At 39.1% G+C, this 26,192-nt stretch overlaps 1 protein-coding gene and 1 pseudogene across 2 annotated transcripts in view; one reads left to right on the top strand and one right to left on the bottom strand.

Annotated features, from left to right (window-relative positions):
• Positions 1-19,661, top strand: part of LOC148867087 (serine/threonine-protein kinase 12-like) — a 31,330-nt gene extending 11,669 nt beyond the window's left edge. For both annotated transcript variants that reach the window (XM_088978443.1, XM_088978442.1), the window contains exons 7-12: positions 952-1,014; positions 1,194-1,312; positions 9,654-9,739; positions 18,089-18,210; positions 18,791-18,902; positions 19,262-19,661. In XM_088978443.1, the coding sequence (XP_088834569.1) occupies positions 952-1,014; positions 1,194-1,312; positions 9,654-9,739; positions 18,089-18,210; positions 18,791-18,902; positions 19,262-19,357 (598 nt within the window). In that variant the 3' untranslated portion in view covers positions 19,358-19,661. The remainder of the gene's footprint in view (positions 1-951; positions 1,015-1,193; positions 1,313-9,653; positions 9,740-18,088; positions 18,211-18,790; positions 18,903-19,261) is intronic.
• A 4,283-nt stretch (positions 19,662-23,944) lies between these two features.
• Positions 23,945-25,444, bottom strand: LOC148867086 (cytochrome P450 703A2 pseudogene; annotated as a pseudogene).
• Between the last annotated feature and the right edge of the window lie 748 nt (positions 25,445-26,192).

The following is a 26,192-nucleotide window of genomic DNA, read 5'->3' as shown; positions in this document are numbered from 1 at the left end:
GTTTTTTTTTTCTTTCTATTTATTGTAGTAGCTTACTGTATAAATATGCCCATTGGCAATAGAATGAAATATATCAGTATTCTACCATTCCAAAACACTTTATAGTGTTGAATGTTGTCATCACTGTTGCTTTTATAATACACAAGGGGTGTGTCTTCACAAGCACCATAGCAGAGGGGAGATCTTGGGCAGGCAAGGCTGACTCTACCCGTGGGATGAGTGGAGTACTGCACGACTTAGAGGCTGAGAAAGTCAGGTTGTGATATTAGGCTGTGTTTGGTTCTCCTTTTAGTGGTTACAAAAAGGAGAAATTTGCTTTGGGATTGTTTGGTGAGAGCAATCTTATCTTTCTTTTTCCAAGATAGAAAGGAGGAGGTTGATTGATATTGTTCGATTTTCAGCAACGCTCCTCACTTTCATTCTATCTCTAGAGAAGCTCTGTTCAGTAGTCGATAGCAACTTAAGGAAGAAAAGAGAAGCAAGAAAGCTATAATCTTTGGTATGGAGGATCTTTAAAATGAAAAACAAGTATATTAATTAGTAAGTGGATTTGATTGACTCCACAAAATACAAAAACTTCAGCTGATTATGAGTGATTTCTGATGACTAAGAATTGGCATGGAATGCAGTGACAGTAGGGATTATCCAGTTATCCAAATGAATATGATGATTCAGTTTGACTGGGTTTTACAGTCATGTTCTTTTAAGTTCTAATGGTGTGGATTGTGAAATTGATTGTGTTGGCATGTTGAATATAATTATTTTGTCTTAGATTGTTTACTATCACTTTTTTTTTTTTTTTTTTTCTGAACCATGGGTTGTAGGGCTCATAGATTTGGAACCTGATGATGATTTCATATTCTAGACCCCACCCATTAAATGTTTCTTCTTGTCACGGTCTCTGCTAACAAATTGGTTTTCCTTGTGATAATGTCTTGGCTAATTTTTTAGGGGAATGAATTACTTGCATGAGCATAAACCAGAAGCAATTATTCACCGAGATCTTGAACCTTCGTAAGTTCTCATGTAACATTGTTTTCTTTCCACCCTTCCCCCTTTGGTGCAGAGAACCATTTTATTGGTTCTCAAGTTGACTTTCTTTCTTTCCTTTTTTTTTTTGAAGTAGTTATTATCTACCTGGATGGTCTGAAACTGTTAGAACTTTCTTGTGTTGCTTTCGAGTAAGATAACAGAAATATACTTCGGGATGATTCTGGGCATCTAAAAGTTGCAGACTTTGGAGTTAGTAAGTTACTGCAAGTTGCGAATACAGTTAAAGAAGATAGACCTCTAACATGTCAAGACACATCATGTAAGTTTGTTGCTTTATGACATAATTTATAGCATTGGTTCTTTTTTGAAAAAAATCCTCATTTAAGGGTTTATGGATAGTTCAAAATGAAAGAAAGGTCTACAATTAACTCAATTAATACATGGCATATATATGAGGAAGATGCTTCATGAAAGACTCGTGTTAATGATTCTATTAACTTGGTGTTTTTCCAGACTCATGGAGAAACTATTTATCTTCTAAATTCTAATGCTGAAATACCTATTATTTGAATATTCAGACAGTTGATCTCTCTCTTTCTTCTTTTCGTCCTAAATGTTGACTCAAGGCATCATTTATGAATTGCATCTAAATCCCAAATAAATGGTATCATTGTTAGTCAATATCACATTGGAGACACTACAGGTTGTGACAGCTTTGAGTTGAAAAGAGTGTGCTGAATTGGACTTTGGGGGGGGGGTGATGTTGAAGTAATAATTCGTTTGGATTTCTCCTGTATAGATTCTGGAGTAGTTGAGGAGAAGGGTCAACTGTTAGACCTGAGTTCTCATCTTCAAAGATAACTTTAATGGTAAAGGGAAGGAAGGTAATTCTTCAGGTGAAGGTTTATGTTTCAGAACAAATCTGTACTGGTTTTAACCCTAGATTAGCAGAGAATAAAGACAAAAGAAAGAGAGAGAAGAGAGAAAGAAGAGAAGGAGGAGAAAACTGGTTCGATCTAGAGAAGTAAGCTTATTCTCTAGTCGGCCAGATTGTATTTATATGTTTGTAATTGAGTACACAAAGACTTTTATGCCCCTAATTAAGTATGGGACATATAACATAAACTTGAACATAATAGACATTACATCACACTAATAATATACTGAAATGACAAAACTACCCCTATATAGTTGACTAATACTCCCCCTCAAGCTGGTGAGTATATATCATATAGTCCTAGCTTGTCACAAATGTAATCCACTCTTCCCTGACTCAAACCCTTAGTGAACAGGTTTGCCCATTGGTTTCTTGTGTTTACAAATGCAATACTTATTACTCCACTGAGCACCTTCTCTCTCACAAAGCTACAGTCAATTTCTATGTGCTTTGTTCTTTCATGGAAAAATGGATTAATGAAATGTGGAGTGCAGCATGGTTGTCACAATAAAGTTTCATGGGGTGATCAGTTGTATACCCCATCCCTTGCTACCACAGTCTGCTTCTTACACTTCCATGTCACCAAATTTCCTCCAAGAAAGGTATAGTACCCCATAGTGGACCTCCTGTCAGATATTGAACCAGCCCAATCAGCATTTGTATATCCCTTTATCTCAAGATTTCCTCCACCCTTATATAACAAACCACGACCTGGAGCTCCCTTCAATTACCAGACAATCCTTATTCCTTAAAACTGCATCCCAATGTGGAACTTGAGGATTCTGCATGAACTGACTGCAAAAGATATATCTGTCCGAGTAATGGTTAGATAATTCAACATTCCTACCAGCCCCTGGTACCTTCCTAGGTTCTTAAACTCCTCACCTGCATCAATACTCAATTTGACATTCGGTTCCATGGGTGTTTCAACTAGTTTGGCACCTAATAAACCTATCTCATCCAAATCAAGAACATACTTCTGTTGGCACAGATTAATACCATGCTTAAACCTTGCTACCCCTATCCCCTAGAAGTATTTTAACTTCCCAAGGTCCTTTGTTTGGAAGTGATATTGCAAGAATGTCTTCAACTTGTCAATTCCCAACCTATCACTACCTGTGATGTCAATGTCATCTACATATTACCACCAACAAAATCTTCCTAGCAGACGAATCATAGCTGAATATTGAATGATCAACCTAACACCGTCTCATGCCAAACTCTTTCACAACTTCACTAAATCTACCAAACCATGCACGTGGAGTCTGTTTAAGTTCATAAATAGCCTTCTTGAGTTTGTACACCTTACCATCCTCCCCCTGAGCAACAAACCCTAGTGGTTGCTCCATGTAAACCTCCTCAACAAGGTCACAATGTAAAAATGCATTCTTGATGTCAAGTTGGAATAGAGGTCAATTATACGTAGTAGCTAATGAAATCAAAACACAAACTGAACTAATCTTAGCCACAAGAGAGAAGGTCTCTGTGTAGTCAATGCCATATAACTGTGAATACCCTTTTGCCACCAAGTCTTGAACCGCTCAACACTACCATCTGGGAGATACTTGACAATGTACACCCACTTACAACCCACAACATATTTTCCAGGAGGAAGAGTGGTGGGATCCCACATATGATTATGAGCCAAAGTAGAGAGTTCTTCATCCATTGCTTGGCACCACCGTAGGGAGGTAAGGGCTTCTTGGACATTCTTAGGAACAAAAACGAAAGATAACAAAGAAACAAATTGTTGATAGGAAGTAGAAATGTGAGATATTGAAACATAATTGGAAATGGGATGAAGAGTGCAACTACATTTACCTTTCCCCAAAGCAATGGGAAGGTCAAGGTTGAAGGGAGGGGGTGAAACTGGTGCTGAAACAATTGTTGTATCTATTTACAATGAAGAGACTGAAGGAGGAACCAATGCTTGTTGATGCGTATACACTTGTCTGATAGGTGGTCATTCAGCAAGGAGCTGCACTGGAGACGACGAATGAGACACAACTAGAACTGGAATTGGAACAGGAGGGATGTGATCTGCAATTGGAACTAGAAGTGGAGGCAGAGAAAAAGAGGAGACATCCGACCCCGAAAAAACTAGAACAAACTCAAAGAACGTAACATCAACACAAACAAAAGAACACTGAGAACTAGGATTATAACATTTATACACCTACATGTGAACTAGTGTGTACAAAGTGGTCACCCCATGAAACTTTATTGTGGCAACCAAGTTGCAGCCCACATTTCATCTAATCCATTTTTCCATGAAAGAACTAAGTACATAGAAGTTGACTGTCGTTTTGTGAGAGAGAAGGTGCTTAGTGGAGTAATAAGTATTGCATTTGTAAACATAGGAAACCAATGGGCAGACCTGTTCACTAAGGGGTTGAGTCGGGGAAGAATGGATTACATTTGTGACAAGCTGGGACCATATGATATATACTCACTAGCTTGAGGGGGAGTGTTAGAGTCGACTATATAGGGGTAGTTTTGTCTTTTCAGTATATTATTAGTGTGATGTAATGTTTATTATGTTCAAGTTTATATTATATGTTCCATACTTAGGCTCGAAGCCTGGCCCGTGAATAGGTCTAATTTCTATAGCCAAATAGGACATCTTGAGTGGTTGTTAAAGTTACTAAGAAATTAGAGATTTTCCTCCCCCTCCCCCTACTCTGGCTATCATCTAAAGTAAAGACTTACTACTTGCTAGGAAGAAAAGGTACAGCAAGGGGTCATATTTGTCAAGGTTTGTAGCAATTCTAGTTGTTAGTGGAGAAATAAGTTGCCCAATCACATAGGTGATGGAATTTTACAAAGAAAAACCTAAATCATAGGCTAATTTCTGAGTTTTATATCCCATCCAAGCATGCCTACAAATTGAGAAGCTGCAAATTTCTTTACTAAATGATATTGGCTTTATATCAAACATGGAAAATCATCATATCCAAAAGATATTGAGGGATGGAGGCAATTGAGTCCCTGTTCTATTTATTGTATGGCCTGTTCTTTTATTCTTTTTTATTCTTTACTTCTAGCTGACCCCATGGAGTTGGGACAAGGATTATATGATGATAATGTTTTCTTTTCTTCTATTTCATTGAAGCTCTTGTATTTGTAGTGAAATCCTAAAATAAAACATAAGTAACATATATATGGTAAACCTCTGGGGTATACCGTTTTTTCCTTAACTCCATCCATTATGATGTGGGAAGGGTTGACAAAATCCGCTTTTGGGAAGACCTTTGGATAGAGGAAACACCATTAAAACATCAACTTCCCAATCTTTTTGTCTTTTCTAACCTTAAGGTTGAAACTGTATCTAGAATGGGAACACCTCCTCTTGGTTTTCATTAGAACCTTAGTTTTAGAAGAGTTCCAAGGGAATGTGAGTGTACTTCCTTCATTGACCTAGTTGACATTTTGGAAGTAGTTTTTTCTGGACTCAAACCTTGAAGATTCTAGAATTTGGCTCATCCCCCCAGATGTACTCTTTACTTTCTCCTCCTTTTTCAAACATATTGTCTCACATAATTCTCAAGGGGTGGACTTCTCAGTGAAAGAAAATTGGAGTAAGCCTATCCCACAAAAAACTTGAGCTTTCCACTGAGAAATCTTCCTTGGAAAGGAAAATACATGTGATTTTCTACAAAGAAGAAGACCCTTTTCTTGCCTTTCTCCTCATATGTTGCTTCTTATGTAGGGGTAGAATTTGGGAGAGCAATATCATACGTGTTATGCCATTCGATATGTGATTGAGTGTGTGAGGTCCATTAAGCAATATCATACGTGTTATGCCATTTGAGCGTGTGACTCATACGACTCGAAAACGGAACCGTTCTGGTCACTGATTTTCGGGTAGGTGGTTCGACCGTCTAGTTCAAATAGATGACCCATTCTAACAACAAAAAAATTACAAGCAAAAAATTACAGAACCGTTCCGGCCATCGGTTTTTAGGTTGATGGTTCGATTGTCCAGTTCGAACGAACAGCCTGTTCTGACAACAAAAATTACAGGCAAAAAATCGAGTGTGTGAGGTTCATTAAGCAGTATCATACATGTTATGTCATTCGAGCGTTTGACTCATATGAGCCGAAAACGGAACTGTTATGGCCACTGGTTTTCAGGTCGACAATTTGACTGTCCGACTTGAATGGATGGCCCGTTTTGACAACAAAAATTAAAGAAATAAAAAACGACTAAAAACCATTTCAACGGTTTTTGGATAGGGATCGGGATTGGGGTAAACGAAATCGATTGCTTGGATGGTTCCTAATTAAAAAAATAAAAAAACGGAACCATTGAGTGTGTGAAGCCCATTAAGTAGTATCATACACGTTATGTCATTCGAGCATGTGACTCATATGATCTGTTTTTTTTTTTCCAGTTTAGTGGATTTACTGCCTTTTTTTTGTGTTTAAGGTCACTTTGGATTTATCTTTCAAGGTTTTGGAATCCCTTGCAATGCCCACCCTTCCCATGAATATAACTTCAAAGTTATTTCATCTAATTATTGACATCTAGAAAAAAATGACCTAGAAACGGAACCTTTTTGGCCACTGGTTTCCAGCTCGACGGTTCAACCGTTCGGTTCAAACAGATGGCTTGTTCTAACAACAAAAATTAAAAAATAAAAAATAATTAAAAATAAGAATGGCCAAAAACCATTGAATGGGTCGACGGTTCGACTACCCGGGTCAACGGATCATTGACTGATTCAATGATTTTTGGCCACGGACTAGGTTTGGGTAAAACGGAACGAGTTGCCAAGATAGTTCCCAAGCCGAACGGTCCTACTGTCTGGGTCAACTAGGAGTTTTCGATGTGAAACAAAGGACAACTATGAAGTAGAACTCAGAACTATCATTGTATGATCGTGTTCTTTTATATGAAATGCTTTGCTGAAGCAATATTTAAAAAACGAGCACATGATGATCTCTTTTAAGTCTTTATATGAGTTTCAAGATTTAAGTACTTATAATTGCAAGTTTCTTATTAAGAAACCATTGTCTTTTTTAATGTAGTAAACAGCAATGTTACAATTCCATTCCAGCCTCTGCTTCTGTTATTACGAATGAAGAAATTTTAACATTACCGTTATGCAATTCAGCCCATAAAGATGAACTTACATAGGATTAAATTGAGAGATCAACATTAATTGATGGTTGGATGAGAAGAATATTAAAACTAATTAATTGGCACATGATATCATAACAACCTTGAGAATGCAACTCACGAGTATGGTTGTATCTCTTTATCACATTATTTTCTCTTCATGCAAGCGCCAAAGTAGGGGTGTCCATGAAAAACAGAAAAATCGAACTGAACCAAGAAAACCAAACCACAAAATGCAGTTAACTGAACTGATCGGTTCAGTTTTGGTTTGGAATTTTTGAAAAACCGAAGGACCGGTTCAGTTTTCGATTAACCTACAAAAAAACCGGCTCTTAACTGAACCGATCGGTATATATATTTATATATATTATATATATTTTTAATGTCACATATTTTCTATATATTATATATAAATATATATAATTGTTTGAATGGCATAACACGTGTGATTTGCTGCAAAAAATAATTGTTTGAATAAGAAATAAATACTCATTTAAAAATTATAAAAATATTTCATTAAATAATTATTAAGCTTATATTTTGTAGTTATAATCTTATTAGAGAATACCCTTATGCTTTCGTATATTGATTATGATATATATTGTTTTTTATAATAATCACTAAAGGATGTATTTTTATGTATATATATATCTCATTTGGGCACTATATTTAATGTTATTCATGTATATTTATGATTTATTGGTGTATTTATTGGTGTTTTCATGCGTTTCAATTTGTGTTTTAATTTTCCGTATGTATCTATGCATATCTAAGGGTATCCCAATAGGTCTCTTAAATTTGTCTTTCTGATACATTTAGCATTTACTAAACTTTGAACATTTGGTGTGTCTAAAATATGAAGGGGCATTGGTCTAAGATTTTTATTCCAAAAATAAATTCTTCTATCCACATTTTAGAAAACAAATAAATCCTCTCCCAACTTATAACTTTGTTTGGAAAAGGGATAGACTACATGTGAATAAAAACTTTTAGGGGGTGTTATTTTCTTTGGATTTTGAAAGGAGGGTTATGGTTAAAATGGTCATTTCCTAGGTTCATGTCCCCTCACATTTTCTACATACTTTAGGAGGTCAATAGCCATTCCCTAATAAAAATAGTGGAGGGTTGAATAAGTAAAATATTTAAAACTATAGGGACGTTTTAGTAAAACGCAAATGGATATGTATTTGTAAAATGTGGAGCTGGATAGCCAAAGTTTTATCAAATGTTTTTATTTTCTCCGTAAATTTAGGACCTCCATGATGGATACATCGTCATTTTCAAGGAACATACGAGGCTGTGGATATCTTCGATCCAAACTTCTTGAGGCAACCAAAGAACAGAGGGAGAGCAATGTGAAGAGATACCAAGGTAGCACTTACTTGGGTGGAGTGGGGAGAGAGGAATAACAAAATATTTACTGGAAAGAGTAGGATTTTGGAGGAGGTAATAGACAGCATAAAAGTGAAGGTTGAACTATAGGTGAAGACCTTGGACTGCTTTCAGAATTTTTCAATCACTGACATCTTAAGGGCATGAAATGAGGTAGCAGTCCTCTAGAGAATAAGAAAGAATAAGAGTGGAGTGGAGACCCCAGAAGGCAGCAAAGTAAAATTGAACTTTGATGGGAGCTCCTTGGTAACCCGGGTATGGCAGGAATAGGTGGTACAATCAGAAATTTGGAGAGCAGGTTCTTGGCTTTGTATTCAGGGCCAATTGGTACTGCAAACTCTATGAAGGATGAATTGTTGGCATTGTTGCATGGTTTTCGGTTGGCAAAGCAACTGGGTTTTAGACAGGTGGAAGTGGAAGGGACTCAAAAGTAATTACCTCATGAGTGAGTTGAAATAGACATATCCCATGGACTCTCAAACATGTTTTGAGGGAGGTGGGAATGATTGGAAAGGATTTAAATGCTGAATTCAAGTGGGTAAGGAGTGCAAATGGCTTAGCTGACTCCCTTGCTAAACAAGGAGCTGCAATGCAGCAATTGTATTGGGCCTCTTTGCAAACTAGCTTTTGATATTTGGGATGACATTCTTGTCATCATGTTGTACTGTTCTTACATATAACTAATTTAATAAAACAATTTTTTGCTGATAAAGAAAAAAACATATATGGTATATGGTGGGATGTAAGAACTTATCTATGGTAATTGAATTGCAACAAGGTACCCACCTTGTTTTAGTCAGCTAGGTGGTCATCTTTTCACCCGGATGGATGGCTTCTTAAATTCATGGCTTTTAGGCTAGACGTGGAGATGCTTTAATTGGGAGGGTGGGGGCTCTGGTAAGGTGGATGTGGCTGTTGTTGAAGTTGGTGTAGCAGCCATTTTGAAGGCTATGTTGGTTCAGTCTAAAGGTCTGGGAAGGACTTAATTTTCTGATATACTATATACTAGATGGAAATAATGCTTGGATAGTATTTTCAGTTAATTAGAACCTTCACCTCTTAAGTAAGTAAGACGGACCTTTAGGTATGACCAAATGAACAGTATCATGGACATGCATTTCATTTCTCAAGCATTTTCTCTAATACTAATTTTCTTAATTTGAGAGCTTTCTGTTTCTGAAATCTGAAGAATTTCTCTCTAATGAATAGGCCGGTATGTGGCTCCAGAAGTTTTTAGAAATGAAGAATATAACACGAAGGTGGATGTCTTTTCATTTGCATTAATTCTACAAGAGGTAAGAGTTCCTCCTTTTCATTTGCAAGGATTACATTTCTTTTACAAATATGTTTCTAATGAATTCCTATAATATGCAATTTGTTTATATATTATAGCCTTTCTCTTTTCTATTAGTTCATTTCTACTTCTCTTTCTATAATTAAAGTTAGTCAACTAAGGGATCTTTGTGTTTTGTGAGCCATAATGTTGGGACAAGCGGCAACATTGAACCAAGGCCGGTGTATGAGAATAGCCAGCCCAAACTCAAGACCTACAAAAGAAGGAAACCACGTCAGCTCTCAGGTCCAACTAATGACAGGTTGGCATAACCGAATGCAACAAGAAGTGGGAATTAACTTCCAAGATTGTAACAGATTGTACCAACCCCATGTATAAATACAATCGGAGGAAGTAATAGAGACAATCGTTCAAACAAACCCTATCTCCCTTTCTCACTCCCTCTCTTTCTCTCTCTCTCTTTCTATTCTCAAGAGGTGGTTCCTCAGTAGAACCCTGTGTTAGGCAGTTCCTAACAAATTGGTATCAGAGCCTAATGCCGAACACAAGAGCAACTTCGATGGACACCAGGGTTGACCAAGTTGAACTAGAACTCCATTGAGTATCTAGAGACATTCGAGAATTGAAGGACACACTAGCAGCTTTGGTAAGGAAGCTCGATCAGACAGAAGGTGAGGGAAACAAGGACGCGATCCCAACGAAGGAGGAAAGCATGGCAGCAACTGACGGAGCGGTTCATGGCCAGAAAGAAACACCAAAATCACATTTCCAATCTGTTTTCAGCAAGGAGAGAGACGTGAGAGCTAAGAGAATCACTACTGGCGGCACAAGCATTGTTATTTATATGTTAGGGTGACCAAGACAAAATAAAAAAGAGGAAAGACAAAAATGCCCTTCTATGGCATATACTACAGATTTCATCACTCCCCCTCAAGTTGGGGCATAGATGTCAATCATCCCCAACTTGTCACAAAGATCATAATGCTGTAGTGAGTATAATCCTTTAGTAAGAACATCTACAAGTTGTTCATCAGGCCTAATGTAGGGAGTGAACAGTTGCTCCTCAATTTTCTCTTTAATGAAATGTTTGTCCACCTCAATATGCTTGGTTCTATCATGGAGAACTGGGTTAGCTGCGATGTTGATGGCAGCTTTGTTATCACAATAGAGTGACATAGGATCATCAAAAGGAAATCCTAATTCACTTAATAGGTTCTTGATCCCCAATAACTCTGACATAGCCCTGTATTTTTCCTCTGCACTTGACCTGGCCACCACACTCTGTTTTTTGCTTCTCCAAGCCACAAGGTTTCCACCAACAAAGGTACTATATCCACTGGTGGATTTTCTGTTATCCACTGAGCTGGCCCAATATGCATCTGTGTACACCTCTTCTCTCATGTGCCCATGCTTCTTAAAGAGTAAACCTATCCTTGGAAATTTCTTCAAGTACCTAAGAACTTTGTATGCTGCCTCAAGGTGTTTCTCCTTGGGTGGATGCATGAATTGACTGAGGACATCCACAGCATATGCTATGTTAGGCCTAGTCATGGATAGGTAGAGAAGCTTGCCTACAAGTCTTTGGTACTGCCTTGGATCTTTCAAGAATTCACCACAGCAATCCCCAAGTTTGTGATTTACATCTATAGGTGTGTCAGCTGGTTTAGCTCCTTGCTTCCCTGTATTCTTTAGGAGATCTAGGGTGTACTTCCTTTGGGAAATGAAAATGCCTTGTTGAGAGAAAGCAACCTCAATACCAAGGAAGTAGCGCAAGTGCCCCAGGTTACCTCAAATTGTGTAGCAAGGAATTTTTTTAATCTCTGAATCTCTAAGACCCAGTCTCTAGTGATGACAATATCATCTACATAGACAATCAAGGCTGTTGTTTTTCCTTGTTCCCTCACCCTTTGTTGTGAAACTAACTTTTTATATGCTTTAGCATCCTTTTCACTTTCCCACTCAATGTTCTGGTAATAGTCAAGTTCTTTCCAAACTAAAGTGAGGGCAGAATAATATGTCAATAGGTTCCTTTCTCCCTGCTTACGTGTCGAAGATTCCGCTTGTAGCTGGTAAATTCTAGCATAATGCCTCTGCTCTAAGTAAGTTGCTTGTGCTTGGCCCCATATTTCTTTTGCTGTCTCAGCCCACATAAAATTCTGTTTGACAGATGGTAATATGGATGTCAAAAGCCAGGACATAATCATGCAATTTTCTTGGTCCCACTTATCGTATTCTGCAGTACCAGCCCTAGGTTCCTTTATTTTCCCATTAATATATCCTGCCTTACCCCTGGCTGTGATATACACCTCATCTCCTTAGACCAAGCCAGGTAGTTTCTACCATCCAACGGGGTGATAGTCATTGTGAAATTCATGGAGTCATGACCACTACTCATTCCACTGTGATTCATGGTGGTTCCCGAAGTTGCAGAATCTTCAGAGTTCATGATTTCAGTCTATACACACCCACAAGAGAAGACACAGCCCCCACTCTGAGTAAATAACAATCAAAACCCAACTTCTGCTGTGTTGCTGGTCACCTGAACATTCTCACAGGTGTAACAGATCCCCCAACGCCAATATTAGCCACAAACATCAGTAAACAGCTGCTGTACCAGTCAGCCAAACCAGGTCACTCATGACGTACAGATTTCTTCACAAGATAAAAGGGTTTTCTGGATCATCCGACCCACAAAGGGATTAAACCCACCTTATATCATTCGGTCAAGGCAAAAAAAAAACCTTAACCTGTTCTTGGTATCAGCACCAAGAACCAAACAAAAATAAATTACAAAGTGTCCCTGATCATTCCGAGAGAGTTCTGGGTTTTCCAGTAACAAAGTAGGGAACAACAAAGGGAAAAAAAAGAACAGCCGACCTCTTAGGAAGATTCAGCCAATCATCAACTCCTGGAATCCCTTCAGTCGAGTTTTGTCCCAGAACAAACGAAGGAGATGCAGCCGAACAGTTCTCAGGTCCAGAACATCAGTATGCTTCCTTTGTTCTCAGTCCAGAAATCACAGAACAATCAGCCGATACAGTTGAGGAGATTTTACAGAGCACTGACCTGCTCTGGTACCATGTTTTCAGCAAGAAGAAAATAGACATGAGAGCTAAAAGAATCAGTGCTGGCAGCACCAGCATTGTTATGTATATGTTAGGGCGACCAAGACAAATAAAAAAGAGGAAGTGACAAAAATTTCCTTCTGCGGCATATGGTACAGATTTCATCACAATCTTTTCCGGCGGCGACCCTGTTCCCGGGATCTACAGGGCAGAGAAATTCTTTGAATTCAACAAAACCCCTAGCCAAGATCTAGTCTTGTTAGCATCCTGTTCCAGGGATCTACAGGGTAGAGAAATTCTTTGAATTTGTTAACGTGAGCCGAATAAGGGTAGTTTAGTCATCTTATCTTTGTTAAGTTGTTTGCTTATGTGGCAGTCTTATTAGAGACACTCTGCCCCACACTTAAGTAAGGGCAGTTTAGTCTTTGTAAATGTGATTAGAGACTAATAACTATTAAGGGGTCGACTGATAGGGTTTACCCATCAGATTCGACAGTCCCTTCTTTTCTTTCTTCTTCTTCTCTTCTTCTCCCTCTTCTTCTTCCTCCTCTTGCTGGTTCGGGTTACTGTAGCAGCAGTCCAAACAGAATTCAACAAAACCCCTAGCCAAGATCTAGTCTTGTTAGCATCCTGTTCCCGGGATCTACAGGGTAGAGAAATTCTTTGAATTCAACAAAACCCCTAGCCAAGATTTAGTCTTGTTAGCGGCAATCCACTTGGAGACACCATCCTTTGGTACCAATGGTTTTGATGGTGACGCCCACGATTAATTAGCCTGGATGGATTTCACGGAAGCACTCTGCATCTGGTTTGGGGACTCAGGCTATGGAAATTATAATGAAAGTTTTGCCAAACTCCGACAGTCCGGGAGTGTTTGCGACTACTAGACGGAGTTTGTGTGCCTAGCTTTACGAGAACACGATTGGCCAGAGCATGCGCTGGTCGGAGCCTTCGTCGGAGGGCTCAAGGAAGACATCAGACTGGAAGTAAGGGCACTCCAACCAGCCACGATCATGGATTCTGTCGCCATGGCTAAGATCCAAGAAGAATGGCTGAACAGAGCAAGGAAACTCAGCCGGCCTTGGTTACCACAAAGATCGGCCAACTTTCCAAGGCCTGACAAACACAGGAGCAAGGGATTTGGCCCAGGAAAGGAAGACAACATTCTGGGTAAGCCCAGAATTATGATCATTGGCCCATCAATTCTCTTCAAGAAGCTATAGTGGGCCGAAATGGAAGCCCGCAGAGAAAAAGGTCTCTGCTACAATTGTGAAGAATGAATTGGGCCGTGCCACTGATGTAAAACAATGCAGATCTACACCCTCCAAGATGACTCCGAAGACAGAACTGAAAGTGGGCTACATCCTAACAAATTGCAAGGATTCAATTGGGCTGAAGAACAGCAACTGGCACCGGAGATGTCGCTCCAGGCCCTTACCGGGCTCAACTCCCCACAAACTATGAGGGTTTCAGGCCGAATCAAAGGCTGCCAGGTGTCCATACTGATCGATAGTGGAAGCACCTTGAATTTCATAACGGAAGTGTTGGCTCAACAACTGGGGCTGCCAAGCCAACCCACAACAACACTCATGGTCCAAGTAGCAAATGGGACATCTCTCCCTAGTGAAGGCATCTGTACAAGCATTGAGCTTACAATCCAGGGGCAGCCATTTGTGGTGGACTTATACCTATTTGAGCTCAGTGGAGCCGATATAGTATTGGGAATACAATGGCTGAGACAATTGGGGCCGGTTCTATGTGATTGGCTCCAGTTGTCAATGGAGTTCATGACAAATGGGTTCAAGATCCGCCTCCAAGGTATACCAGCCAGAGGCCCAAGCCCAATCAGCCTCTCGTCCCTCCTGAAACAAGCTTAGGAACCCACTCAAACCATCCTCTGGGAACTGCAACCACACAAGAAGAATAGCAGTGGCAGCTGAAAGCACTCCTCCAGCAATATGCAGCAGTATTTTAGGAGCCGACAAATCTACCGCCTTCACGGGAACATGACCACTGTATTCCATTACTTCTGGGAGCGGCCCCCATAAATGTAAGACCCTACCGTTATCCTCAATTTCAGAAAAATGAAATCGAGAAGCAAGTTGAGCTATTAGAAAAATAATTCATCCAACCAAGCCATAGCCCGTTTTCTTCCCCAGTCCTCTTAGTCAAAAAGAAAGATGGGACATGGCGTTTCTGCATTGATTAAAGAGCACTTAATAACATCACCATCAAGGATCGGTTCCTTATCCTGGTGATTGATGAGTTCCTGGATGAACTCAACGAAGGCCAAATTTTTTCCAAACTAGATTTACGGGCCGACTATCATCAGATTAGAGTGCACATGGATGACATATACAAGACTGCATTTTGCACGCATGGTGGACATTATGAATTCTAGGTCATGCCCTTTGGGCTCACAAATGCCCCAACAAAATTCTAGTCCCTCATATATGATTTATTTCATCTATACTTATGTCGGTTTATACTGGTTTTCTTTGATGACATCTTAGTCTACAACCCCACATGGGCCCAACACATGGAAGATCTAGAAATCACCTTGAAGGTTCTCTTGCAAAATCAATTATATGAGAAAGCATCCAAGTGTGCTTTTGGACAATCCCAAGTACACTACCTCGGCCACGTGGTAGGAGTGGCAGTGGCAGACCCCGAGAAAGTAGCAAGCATCCAGTAGTGTCCACACCTACAAGTGTGAAGGAACTGTGAGCCTTCTTGGGCTTGATAGGATACTATCACTGCTTCATTAGCGGCTATGGCCTCATTGCTAGCCCATTAACACATCTACTAAGCAAGAATGCATTCACAAGGACCCCAGAAGCCCAACAGACCTTTGAAAATCTCAAAACAGCCTTGTCTTCACCACCGGCATTAACACTACCGGACTTTAACAAAACATTTGTTATAAAGTGCAATGCATTGAGTGTTAGACAGTGTATGTCCTTAGCTCCAATCAGAATGATGTACCTTATGACATTTAATGTAAATGAATAAAGTACATATTTGATTCATGTTATTATGGTGTGTTTCTGTGTAATACCTTTAAACTGGACACATATGAGACTCGTGTTAGTTTAGAATCTTCATAGCCGTTGGATAGATCTGGGGAGATTTATCCTGTCAAGGCTGACACTGATGTGCTGCCAAGTTGGTTGGGGTGGCTTGTCTCAGCTGCCAGGGTGAGACCCGAGGTACATGCAGTGTGGGTTTTCTTGAAACCCTGAATTGGACCAGAATTCCAGTATTGCCCTGGACCTTGGAGATAGATGGGAAAAACTAGAACGTTACACCTTACCCCTAGAATCGATTATGATACTGCACTAGGTGTTGGATTGGGCTGTCTTTGATATGCCAATCAGTGAGATCCTTAGAGGGGGTCAAAACCTGGGTATGTTGGGACAGTCCGAGAATTCACCTGAGTGGGTGATCATAGTGACAGGATCAGCCCCTTTTTCGGACAAAGTGAATGATCGGGGATGCACTCTCTCTAATGGAAACCAAAGTTGCCAGCAACCGATTTCAACCGTTGAAATTTGTTTTGCAAAATATATTTATATAGAGATATACATATATATATATATATATATATATATATATATACATATATGTATATATATTATGGTTTCAAATTGTTTGCAAAAGGTTTTAATTCCCAGGATCCATGTGAGTAGAGAGTGCAACACTGTTCCATGCAGCTGAGGGAGAGGTCCTCTCTTGTCGGGCAGTGTTTGATCATTATGGGCTGAGAGGTTAACTGTAAGACCATTGAGGGTAATACCTGATGGGCTAATCTTGCATCTGCCCACAGTCCTTGGGTTTTTATAAGGTGGCTTGACCCGGGGACCATTTAGTGTAAATGTTGGGCCCATTAAGAGCCCATGGTGATGGACTCAGGGGTTCACTATTTCCTACAATGAATTCGGCCAGGCCTTGTAACAGAGGCTGGGCTGAACCCATGTGAATGATGTGTAGATCAATGTTTGGGTCCCACGCCATACAAGGATACCCAACTGGGCAGCAGTTTGGAGGATAAGAGAGCACATGGACTTAATCCATACGGTGCTAATAGTGACATAAAGCATACATAAACAACCTTTTAAAAAAAAAAATATATATATATATATATATATATATTAATTTTAAGTACTAAAATAATTATTCTATTATTAATAATTTATTTGCATAAATTTCTTGTGATTAATCTCATCTTTTGATTTTAATGTGGATTTGATAGATTATTTATTCCATTAGTTTATAAAATATTAATTTGAATATTACTCTTTTTAGTTTTTAGTTGGAATTATTAAACATAAATTGTATTATTTATTTGGATTACATGTAGATACTATATTTAATAAAAGTTGTTTCATTTCATTTATTAACACAAGAATCGAGTTGGCCCAATGGTTTAAGAGTTGATTCAATACATAGATGTATGGCACGTTGGGCAATTTAGGGTCAAATCAATCCAACCTCAATTTTTTATTTTTCAAGGGTTCCACTATGATATGGAAAGGATATGATATTACCAATCAACCACTATCATAAACGTAGTAGCCAATCAGGTGATATTTATCAAAATTCATGGGTGGATTTTGATTGGTCAAAGCTCTTCTGATACCATATCTTTTCCACATCATAGATTTTCCCATATTTAAATGATTAAATCCTTGGGTAAAACTAACTGCACTAGAAACTGAAGCTGTTAAAGTCAAGCATTTTCCTATCTGTGGGCCCTTCGATCTTGTGTATCCGGGAGACAACCTCAAACTGTTACTAAATGCCAAATACCTATCATGATAAAACCATCAAAATGAGCCCCATGAGAATTGTTGTGGATAATCATTCTTCTAGTGACTTTTAATTTGAAACTTCTAAAGGACCCAGAACATTGACTCTTTGCAATGTTGTTATGATTGGTAATTATGTTGGGTTCCATCACTCATATTCTGTTGGTCATCGAATTCCATACTTGTATTTCTATCTGGTGACCTCTCATCCCAACAAAAAGGAAAAAAAAAAAGCCCAGACACAAGATGAAGAAAAGCCCAAGTGTTCAATTAGTTAAATCTTATTTGCTTTGTTTCTCACAACAAATTATTGTAAAAACTACTAATCTTCATAAATTTTAATCTACTGCTATGTTCACATTTTTATTGTTACAACATTGAATAAGTTATGAAGTTCCATGTCTTGAACACAACTCTCTGTATGCTATATTGCTATGCACCAAACTAATAATTTCTCTTATGTTCTCTACTTTATAGATGATAGAAGGTCGCCCACCTTTTTCAGAAAAATATGAAGATGAAGTTCCTAAATCATATGTTGCAAAAGAACGCCCACCTTTTAGAGCTCCAGCAAAACATTATCCGCATGGATTAAAAGAGTAAGTATTTCAATGGTGTCAGTTTTAACATCCATTGAATATTTGGAATATTTGAACAGAGTGCAAATATTATCTCTGTTCTTTATGGAAATATGAGGAGTGTTTAACATAAAGTACATTAAAAACCAAAATAGACAATGATAAGCTCAGGCACTAATTTGGGGGGGGGGGGATCAGAAGAGACGAAAGAAGGGTTGCTCATGCCTGTAATATAACTTTTACAACATCTATGATTTAAGCTAATGCTTAAATGGGATTGGTCCTTGAAAGGAAAATTGATGAATAATGTTTGTATGAGGATTTTTCTCTTTAAGGTAAACTTTTTGCTAGTTATATTCCCTTAGTATCATGAGCAAGGCATCTGTCTTAAAGATATCATTGCTATTTTCTCTCATTCAGGTAAAGGAGGTTCTTTGTATCTAATAATCCAAATGCTTGCTGTTCAATTCATCTTGGTCTCGTTTGTTAATACTATTGAGTGCTTTAGTTCTTTTCTCATGTTTAGCGCCTCATATTAGGTAGCATGTAGCATGACAGGGCAATTTTAATTGCTGAAGCTATGTTATTATGCTTTTCATAGGTTAATCGAGGAATGCTGGAGTGAGAAGCCATCACAGAGACCAACATTCAAAACAATAATTGGCAGGCTGGATGAGATTAATAACCATCTTTCTCACAAAAGGCGTTGGAAGGTCTGTAATATATTTGATGCACTAAAATTGAGAAAGAAAAAGTGATCATTCTCCATTTGTGTATATGATAGTAATGGTGTAATAATGGAAGAGTATTGCCTAGCACTTTGCAAAGAATACCCATGCTCATCATTCTGGACTCTTGCAATTAGTAGATTGTGTCATGCCTTGCATGTAATCCACAAATCACTGGCTTCCTTACTTTTAAACAGTTTGTAAAAGTGTATGGTTGGAAAATTGGCTGAGTTATGACGTGGTGCATAGTTTGATGGAGATTATCATGCCTATGGACTGCGGGTTGATAGGACTATAACGTATGATGATCGTTAAGCTTCTGTATATTCTTGTATTATGTACAGGTTAGACCACTGAAGTGCTTCCAGAACCTTGAGGCAATATGGAAGAAAGATCCTTATAATCCGAGCAGCCGTTCGTGTGAATCTAGAAATGGATGAATGAAGTCCAACTGTTACGGTTGGAAATTACATCAAGAGAGTTTTTTTTTTTTAGCTTTTTTTTCCTGCATGGTGGCGATTTAAGTAGATGTCAGGCATATTGCTTTAAACAAATGGTCCTCTGTTGAGTAAGTGGAACATTTGTTCAATTGTTGGCTCTCCCTTTGAATTTTCCGGGCTGAGAACTACAGTTTGTATACATATAATTGAAATACTGTGATTGTTGTTCATTTAAGCTGATGATGTATAAGAAGAACAATTTATGCATTTTAAGGATTTCTTTGGTGAGTTAATATGGGAAAAAGTACTCGGTTTTCTTGTCATCTATAGGGATGGGGAGTGACTTGGATCAGGGAATGCAGAGAGGATCAAGAGCCATCGATGAATTGGTTATCGTGGGAGAGTGGTTGGATGCCTTTTTCTTTCATGGGTTTTCTATGGCCTTTTTAGCTGTCAAGATGCCTCAAGAGCTCTTTCTTCTACCGGTTAGTCTTCATTGAATCATTGCAGGATCCCCGAAAAATGAAGTGGTAATAGTCGTTTGGAAGGGACTTTTGGGCAATTTTTTGGTTGCGCATGCGCTCCAAGCAGGGTACAAAAGGAAATGTCAATTATAGTCTGATTACGGGTGTGGCTGTAAGGATTTGGGTCTGGGTTAAGTTCGGGTCAGACCCATACATAGGTCACATCCCTAGACTTGGATCCTACTTTCTAGCATGGTTCAAAATTTCTTCACTTATAAGGGCCTATTGGGCACATCATCATCATCATCATCAATGCTTTATCCCAATTATATGAGTGATCACCAATCCGATCTATTCAAAGCCATATCCAATTTTAAATCAATTTTTAACACAAATTTTACTCCAAGTGGAGGGGCAGTTACCTTTGAAGTTTTATTAATAAGGGACGACATACGACATAGCCCACCTTGCCCTAAGCCCAGTAGAACGAAAATGCATTACTTTTTAAATCCATACCAACATTTGCAAGGTAATCTTCACACCTGTTACTTTCTCTTAAGAATGAAAAATAGAATACCTCATATTACAAAGAGCTCAACTTTCTTAAAGTATAGGGAATCGATCATGGGTGAGATGTTGTCTTATTAATGATGCCAACCAGCACTTCATTGTCACTCTCCAGCTCTTAGTGATCCATGTTGGAGACAGAAGTTGAGCCCGTCAAGAACTAAAAACTCAGCTTACATGGAGGTAGCAAGGCCATAGAAATTGTAGAAAGCAAACCTAAAACCTCCAGAGACCCATCCACCATCACCACTGTCACCCGGGTTCACCTGACTAGCACCATCCACATTTGGTTTGTATGTACAAAAAAATGGATTAGAAATTTCTAAGAGATCCATCTGATTTTCCTTGTCATAACAGCCAGCTTGACCGTGATATTGAGAGCTTGGAGCACATATATAGTTGTTAGACCTAGCATTGAAAGGAGGCTTTTGAAAGGCACTAATATGGATTAAGGGTATCGCATAAACACATTTTGAAGTTCAGGGACTGACTTGACACAACCCCTAAAGTTCAGGGTACCGATCAAGAATTTCCCTTAGAAGTTATACCGTTTATAGATAATAATATTAATTAACCTGATTTTTTGTTTCAATTTTGAACACAAATAACACATACATAATCAAGAATGTGTTTATTTTTAATATTTATTTTGAGAAACAATCTATTTTATGTGTTTTGTTTATATTTATTTTGAGAAGTAATCTACTTTTATGTGTTTTTTCATATTTATTTTTGATTTGATGCACGATGAACTCAATAGGACCTTGGTTTTTCAACAGTTTGAATTGTCCAATTTATCTCTCTACGTGTCTCTAAATTTGGAGAACCTGCCGGCAAAGGAGATCTACACGACTCTCCTTCAGTCGTTTGAATGTATATAATATACAAACTTGCTAACAAGACAAGGTCCTCTTATTAGTTAGGCTCTGTTGGTTTGCGGTTATAATATACAAATTTGGACAATCTGCCATGCTCTGATTTGCATTGATTTCTTTATAACATTGGCTCTATTTAATTGAGTGCAAAATTTGCACTGATTCAAATGGATGGGAGTGCAAATGAGCTAAATGCAAAATCTGGTTTACTTCTGTTTGAGATTCTATTTTGTTTTCTTTGTTCGGGAGAAGTAGACTGATGTTTTCCCACTAAAATAAAAGTTTTTTTTTTTTGATAAAAAGAACATTGTTTATGTGGTAGGAGTAAATAGTGGGAAGTAAAACAATGTGGTCACCATTTTATATGATAGAAGTAAGAAGGTGGTGCAAATTTTGCATCATTTTAGGATGCAATATTAATTTCACATCATTTTAGGATGTAAAAATAGTGACGCAAAATTTTGTGGGAGCAAATCTGAGATGGATGCACATTTTTCATATCTGGTTTAGATTTTTACACTAGAAACAAATGGAACCAATGGTTTAGAACCCCTAGCTGATGCAAAATTTACACCACTTTCCACTAACTTGATACTATCTCATGTAAAAGTAGCAATGAATATGAAGCACTCCCAAACAAACAAAATAAAGTAAAACCTGAAAGACAAAGTAAACTAAAATTTGCACTCATCAGCCCATTAAAAACTAACAAAGCCTAAAGTAGAGGCTTCATTTCGCGCGTTTGATGGCATTTCCAGTCCGAATTAATAGAGCATTACAAATTCAGACCTTACATAAATGCACTGATGATAAAGATGAAAGCTTGAAAATTGACAAAATATAATCGCTTATTTGTTTTTGAGAAAATGATGATCAACAGAGTACATTTTATCAAGGAAAGAAAAAATGAAAGAATGAGTGAACATCCAATAAGTATCATCAGAAAGTTCGAATCTTGATCTCTTTTCCTTCATCCGTGGTGAAAGAGAATGTCACAGGCTTGCGCTTGCTGGTACTCCACTCGTAGAATTCTGAACTCACGTACTTGAACCTAAAACCACAATCCCGGCACACAATAGAGAAGAAACCGTTGTTGGCCTTTTCATGACTCACTGGCTTACTGCAACAAGGGCACGGCTTGATCTCTGCCGTGAAAGCTGCACTCGTCGTCGTCGGAAAACTAGAACCAGAAGCCTCAGCCGCTGCAGATGGAGTTGAACGTGCATGGGCGTAGGTACCCGATCGAAGATCGTACTTGCGCCTCTTGGTGGGTTGGGATAAGACGCTCCACGCTTCATAGATAAGCTTGAAGGCGCCCTCAGCAGCAACAGAGCTGTTCTTGTCCGGGTGAACCATGAGAGACATCCTCTTGTATTGCCTCTTGATGGTCTCGGTGTCCGCAGATGCAGAATCGGCGATGTTGAGAAGCGCGTACAAATCCATGTCGCCGTTTCTTTTCCTCTTCTTTGTAGCAACCAGATGGACGTTGTAAGCAGCGAGCAACTGATCGATGGCCTCCGGATGGGGGTGAAGCTGTTTGGCGGCGTTGGCGTGCTTGATCGCGCCTTCTACGTCCTGGGCTTTGAACCTTTCTTCCGCAGCGTCTAGAGCACATCGCACAGCCGGTGCAACCATGGTGACCATTGCCGGATCCGGAGGAGGTGACAGAAAGCAAATCGGAACAAGTACCAGAGAGAGACTGCTGAAGACTGGTAGTGGTAAATTATCTAACTGTCGGTTGCGGTTGCTTTGGCAGTTAGCCTTGAGACGATGATCTGATCTCAGGAGGAAAAGAGATCATATATATATATATATATATATAGGCTTCAACGGTACTCTTTTACGTACGCGGCTTAATTGCGCGTTGCACCGGAAGCTAGCCCTCTCCCCCTATAAACCATATCCTGCCCGTGAATTTGGCATCAATTCACGGTCAGGATGCATTTCCCCTGTATTTTGGGCCTAGAAAATTCTGATCTGGGCAATTCTGATCTGGGCTGACTGGTAATCTGGGCTCCATTTTAACCGCAAGAAGGAGATAAGTTTTTAAGTAATGATAGAAAGAAGCATCGGCGTAGGGGCATTTAACGGAGTAGGAAATCTGGGCTCCATTTTAACCGCAAGGAGATAAGTTTTTAAGTAAGGATAGAAAGAAGCATCGGCACCTTCTCCACGTTGCATGATGACCCGTATTGAATACGGCACCTTCTCCACCATCCATGGTTTCTTGGGTCAGCACATAAAAATTCCATTTATTTGAATAATAAGTTTAAGTGATATTTGATTTGTAATTAAAAAACATGAATTATTTCTTAATATATATATATATATATATATATTTATTTATTTATTTTGAATTAAAATACCCTAAAATTTATCTAGCCTCTAAGTGGGAGGCGTAGGCCTATCCATGCTTTTGCAGCCCATGACAGATAAATTAAATCTTTTGGGTTGAGAATTTTTTCAAAATTTAAATGGGCCAGAGCACTAAAGAAAGCCCAATATAGTTTCAGTTTTCTATGCATAACTTTATAGTATAAAATAAATTGATTGTGCCAATATGTTTATAATTTCATTTCTTGAATCCCACAAGGCTAGGCTTTGTTTGGATTCCATGAAGTTCCCAAACTAACAATAACTAAAATTATTTTATTCAAACTAGCCATTAAGATTATTCTCACTCAGCAGTCCAAGCGTGGCCTGGCTATAGCCATCAAGGGCTTGGCCTTGGGCATGGTCATCCCATACACTTCAGTTGTATCAATGTCTTCTGCTTTCAATCTCTCCGGCGGAATCCAGTCGAAGCAATGGAATAGCCATGAGGACGAAGGTGAGCCCCAGGGCACTTCCTCTTGCCACCACTGAATGGCAAAATCTTCAAGTCAATTCCATGACTTGAGATCGACTCCTCGGCTTCCATCTGCCGGCCGACAAATGCCTTTCCGGTCGGAATTCTTCGATATCATTCCAAATTCGGGTGTTCCGTCCAAGTCCAAGAGCATGAGTGTTGATGAAGACTCGAGTCTTGGCAGGAATGCCATAGCCATTGATCTTTGTGGGACGAATTGATTCATGTGGAATGAGAAAGGGCCCAGCTGGGTGCATTCGGAAGGTTTCACGAACAATGCACCTCAAGTAGTTGAGATGGGCCAGATCAGACTCAGAAACCATGCAATTTGGGGCGACAACCGAGTCTAGTTCTTCCTGGACCTTGCCAAGGACTTCTGGATGCTTGATCACCTCTGCCATGGCCCATACATAGATTCCCCTTCATTAATTAGCTGATGGGCCATGATGGACCAAAACAGCCCAACTCCCAGTTGAAATGGGCCTCAGGGACAATGTGAAGAAATAGTGATAGTTTGTGAGAGTCTTACCTGAATTAGAGCTTTAATCTCAGCATCTTCCAAGTGCTCCTTCCCTTGTTCACCAGGCAAAGACAACTAGATATCAACAAAGTCCACCTCCCTGTCATCATCCTCTCCTTTCTTCTCCACTTCCCTCGTCTTCTTCTCACACCCAAAAGGGTCAAGCCAACTCCATATGGACAAGTAATCACCCTAGAAGCCAAAACAGTTCATGAGTGATATGCATGAACTCCATTGCTTCCTGAGGACCGGCTGACTCAATGCTAAAATATTGTTTCCCTAGCAACATTCTTGTCACATTGTCTCAAGTTAACGGGCTTCCCGGTTTGAGACCGATGGTGAGCTTCGCGAGCACGATGATCCGCAAATGACTCGAGCCGCTTGATGCTCAGTAGGTGCTCCATGCATATTCTCCTCATTCTCTTCCACTGTGGCCCTAATGGAACCAATGCTACTTCACCACATCCATAAGCTAGGTTTACTGCCGCTAACATTCGAGGTCGAGAAGCAAATACTTCATTCATCCTGTCGGAGAAGTATTTCACGGATGATCTCGAGGTCATTCGTGGTGATAGCATCAACACTCCCAAGTCGAAGATAGACCAATGGTCCATACTTGTCACAGAAGGAAGCAAGGTCCCTGTGTGGGAGGGGGCCCAATTGAAGAAGGTTGCCAAAGATAGGCCACCTTGGTGGGCCTGGAGGCAGCCTTCCCTTGCTCTGCAATGACTTCATCAGCCATAGCCTCAGGCAAACGATTGTGCCAAACAGAAAGGCATAGACAAGAGTGGAGGCTAATGTGCCTAAATCCATCTGACCAACAAACAAACAATATTCAATGGCTCTTATTTATTAGTGAGAATATCATAATCTGGGCATGTTTGAGCTTAATTCTGCACCTTTTTAAGATAAAAACAGTTCAGTAAAGATGTGGTTTAGGGTTTACTAAACATCCATCAATTGGGGTTGACAGGTTACTTGGCCAAATAAATGGTTTTTTTAATACCGGGTTGGCTGGTGCAGATTGTGGTTGGTAGGGCATACTTGAAGTCATGGCTCTATTGTTACCTACTTCAACGAAATGACAAATACGTGGTTCCTCATGTGCTTGTAGCTAACAATATTTATACAAATTCATTTAAATTTGTCCCTCCTTTCATTTTTATTTTTCCTCACCCGGACCGATCCTCGACCCGGGTCTGGTTCAATTTCCTGATTATCAATAGAGTTGGTTCTTGGTCTACTTTTTTAAGTTGAGGTTACAAATTTATAATAGGGTCAGGACTGGTTTTATACGTGCTGACCAGCACTTGACATAAATATCTCCCCAACATTTTCTATATGTTTCCCATGGTTTAGTTATCATTTTTAGGGGATATATAAGAAATTTTGAAGAGAGAGAGAGAGCAAACCAATTAGCATTTTTTTTTTCTTTCAAAAATACCAAAGGCTTGTCAAACATATTCAGCTTACCGGGTCAGACCTGATAAACTCAGGTAATAATAGGGTTTTATAGGCTTAAAACTTACAAACATTCAAAGTCCAGGTTGGACCGGGTTTA

The sequence above is a fragment of the Nelumbo lutea genome, chromosome 3, assembly GCF_056320005.1.
Source record: "Nelumbo lutea isolate HS-2025 chromosome 3, American lotus-T2T, whole genome shotgun sequence".
Taxonomy (NCBI): domain Eukaryota; kingdom Viridiplantae; phylum Streptophyta; class Magnoliopsida; order Proteales; family Nelumbonaceae; genus Nelumbo; species Nelumbo lutea.
This window is presented reverse-complemented; position numbering and strand designations above follow the sequence as displayed.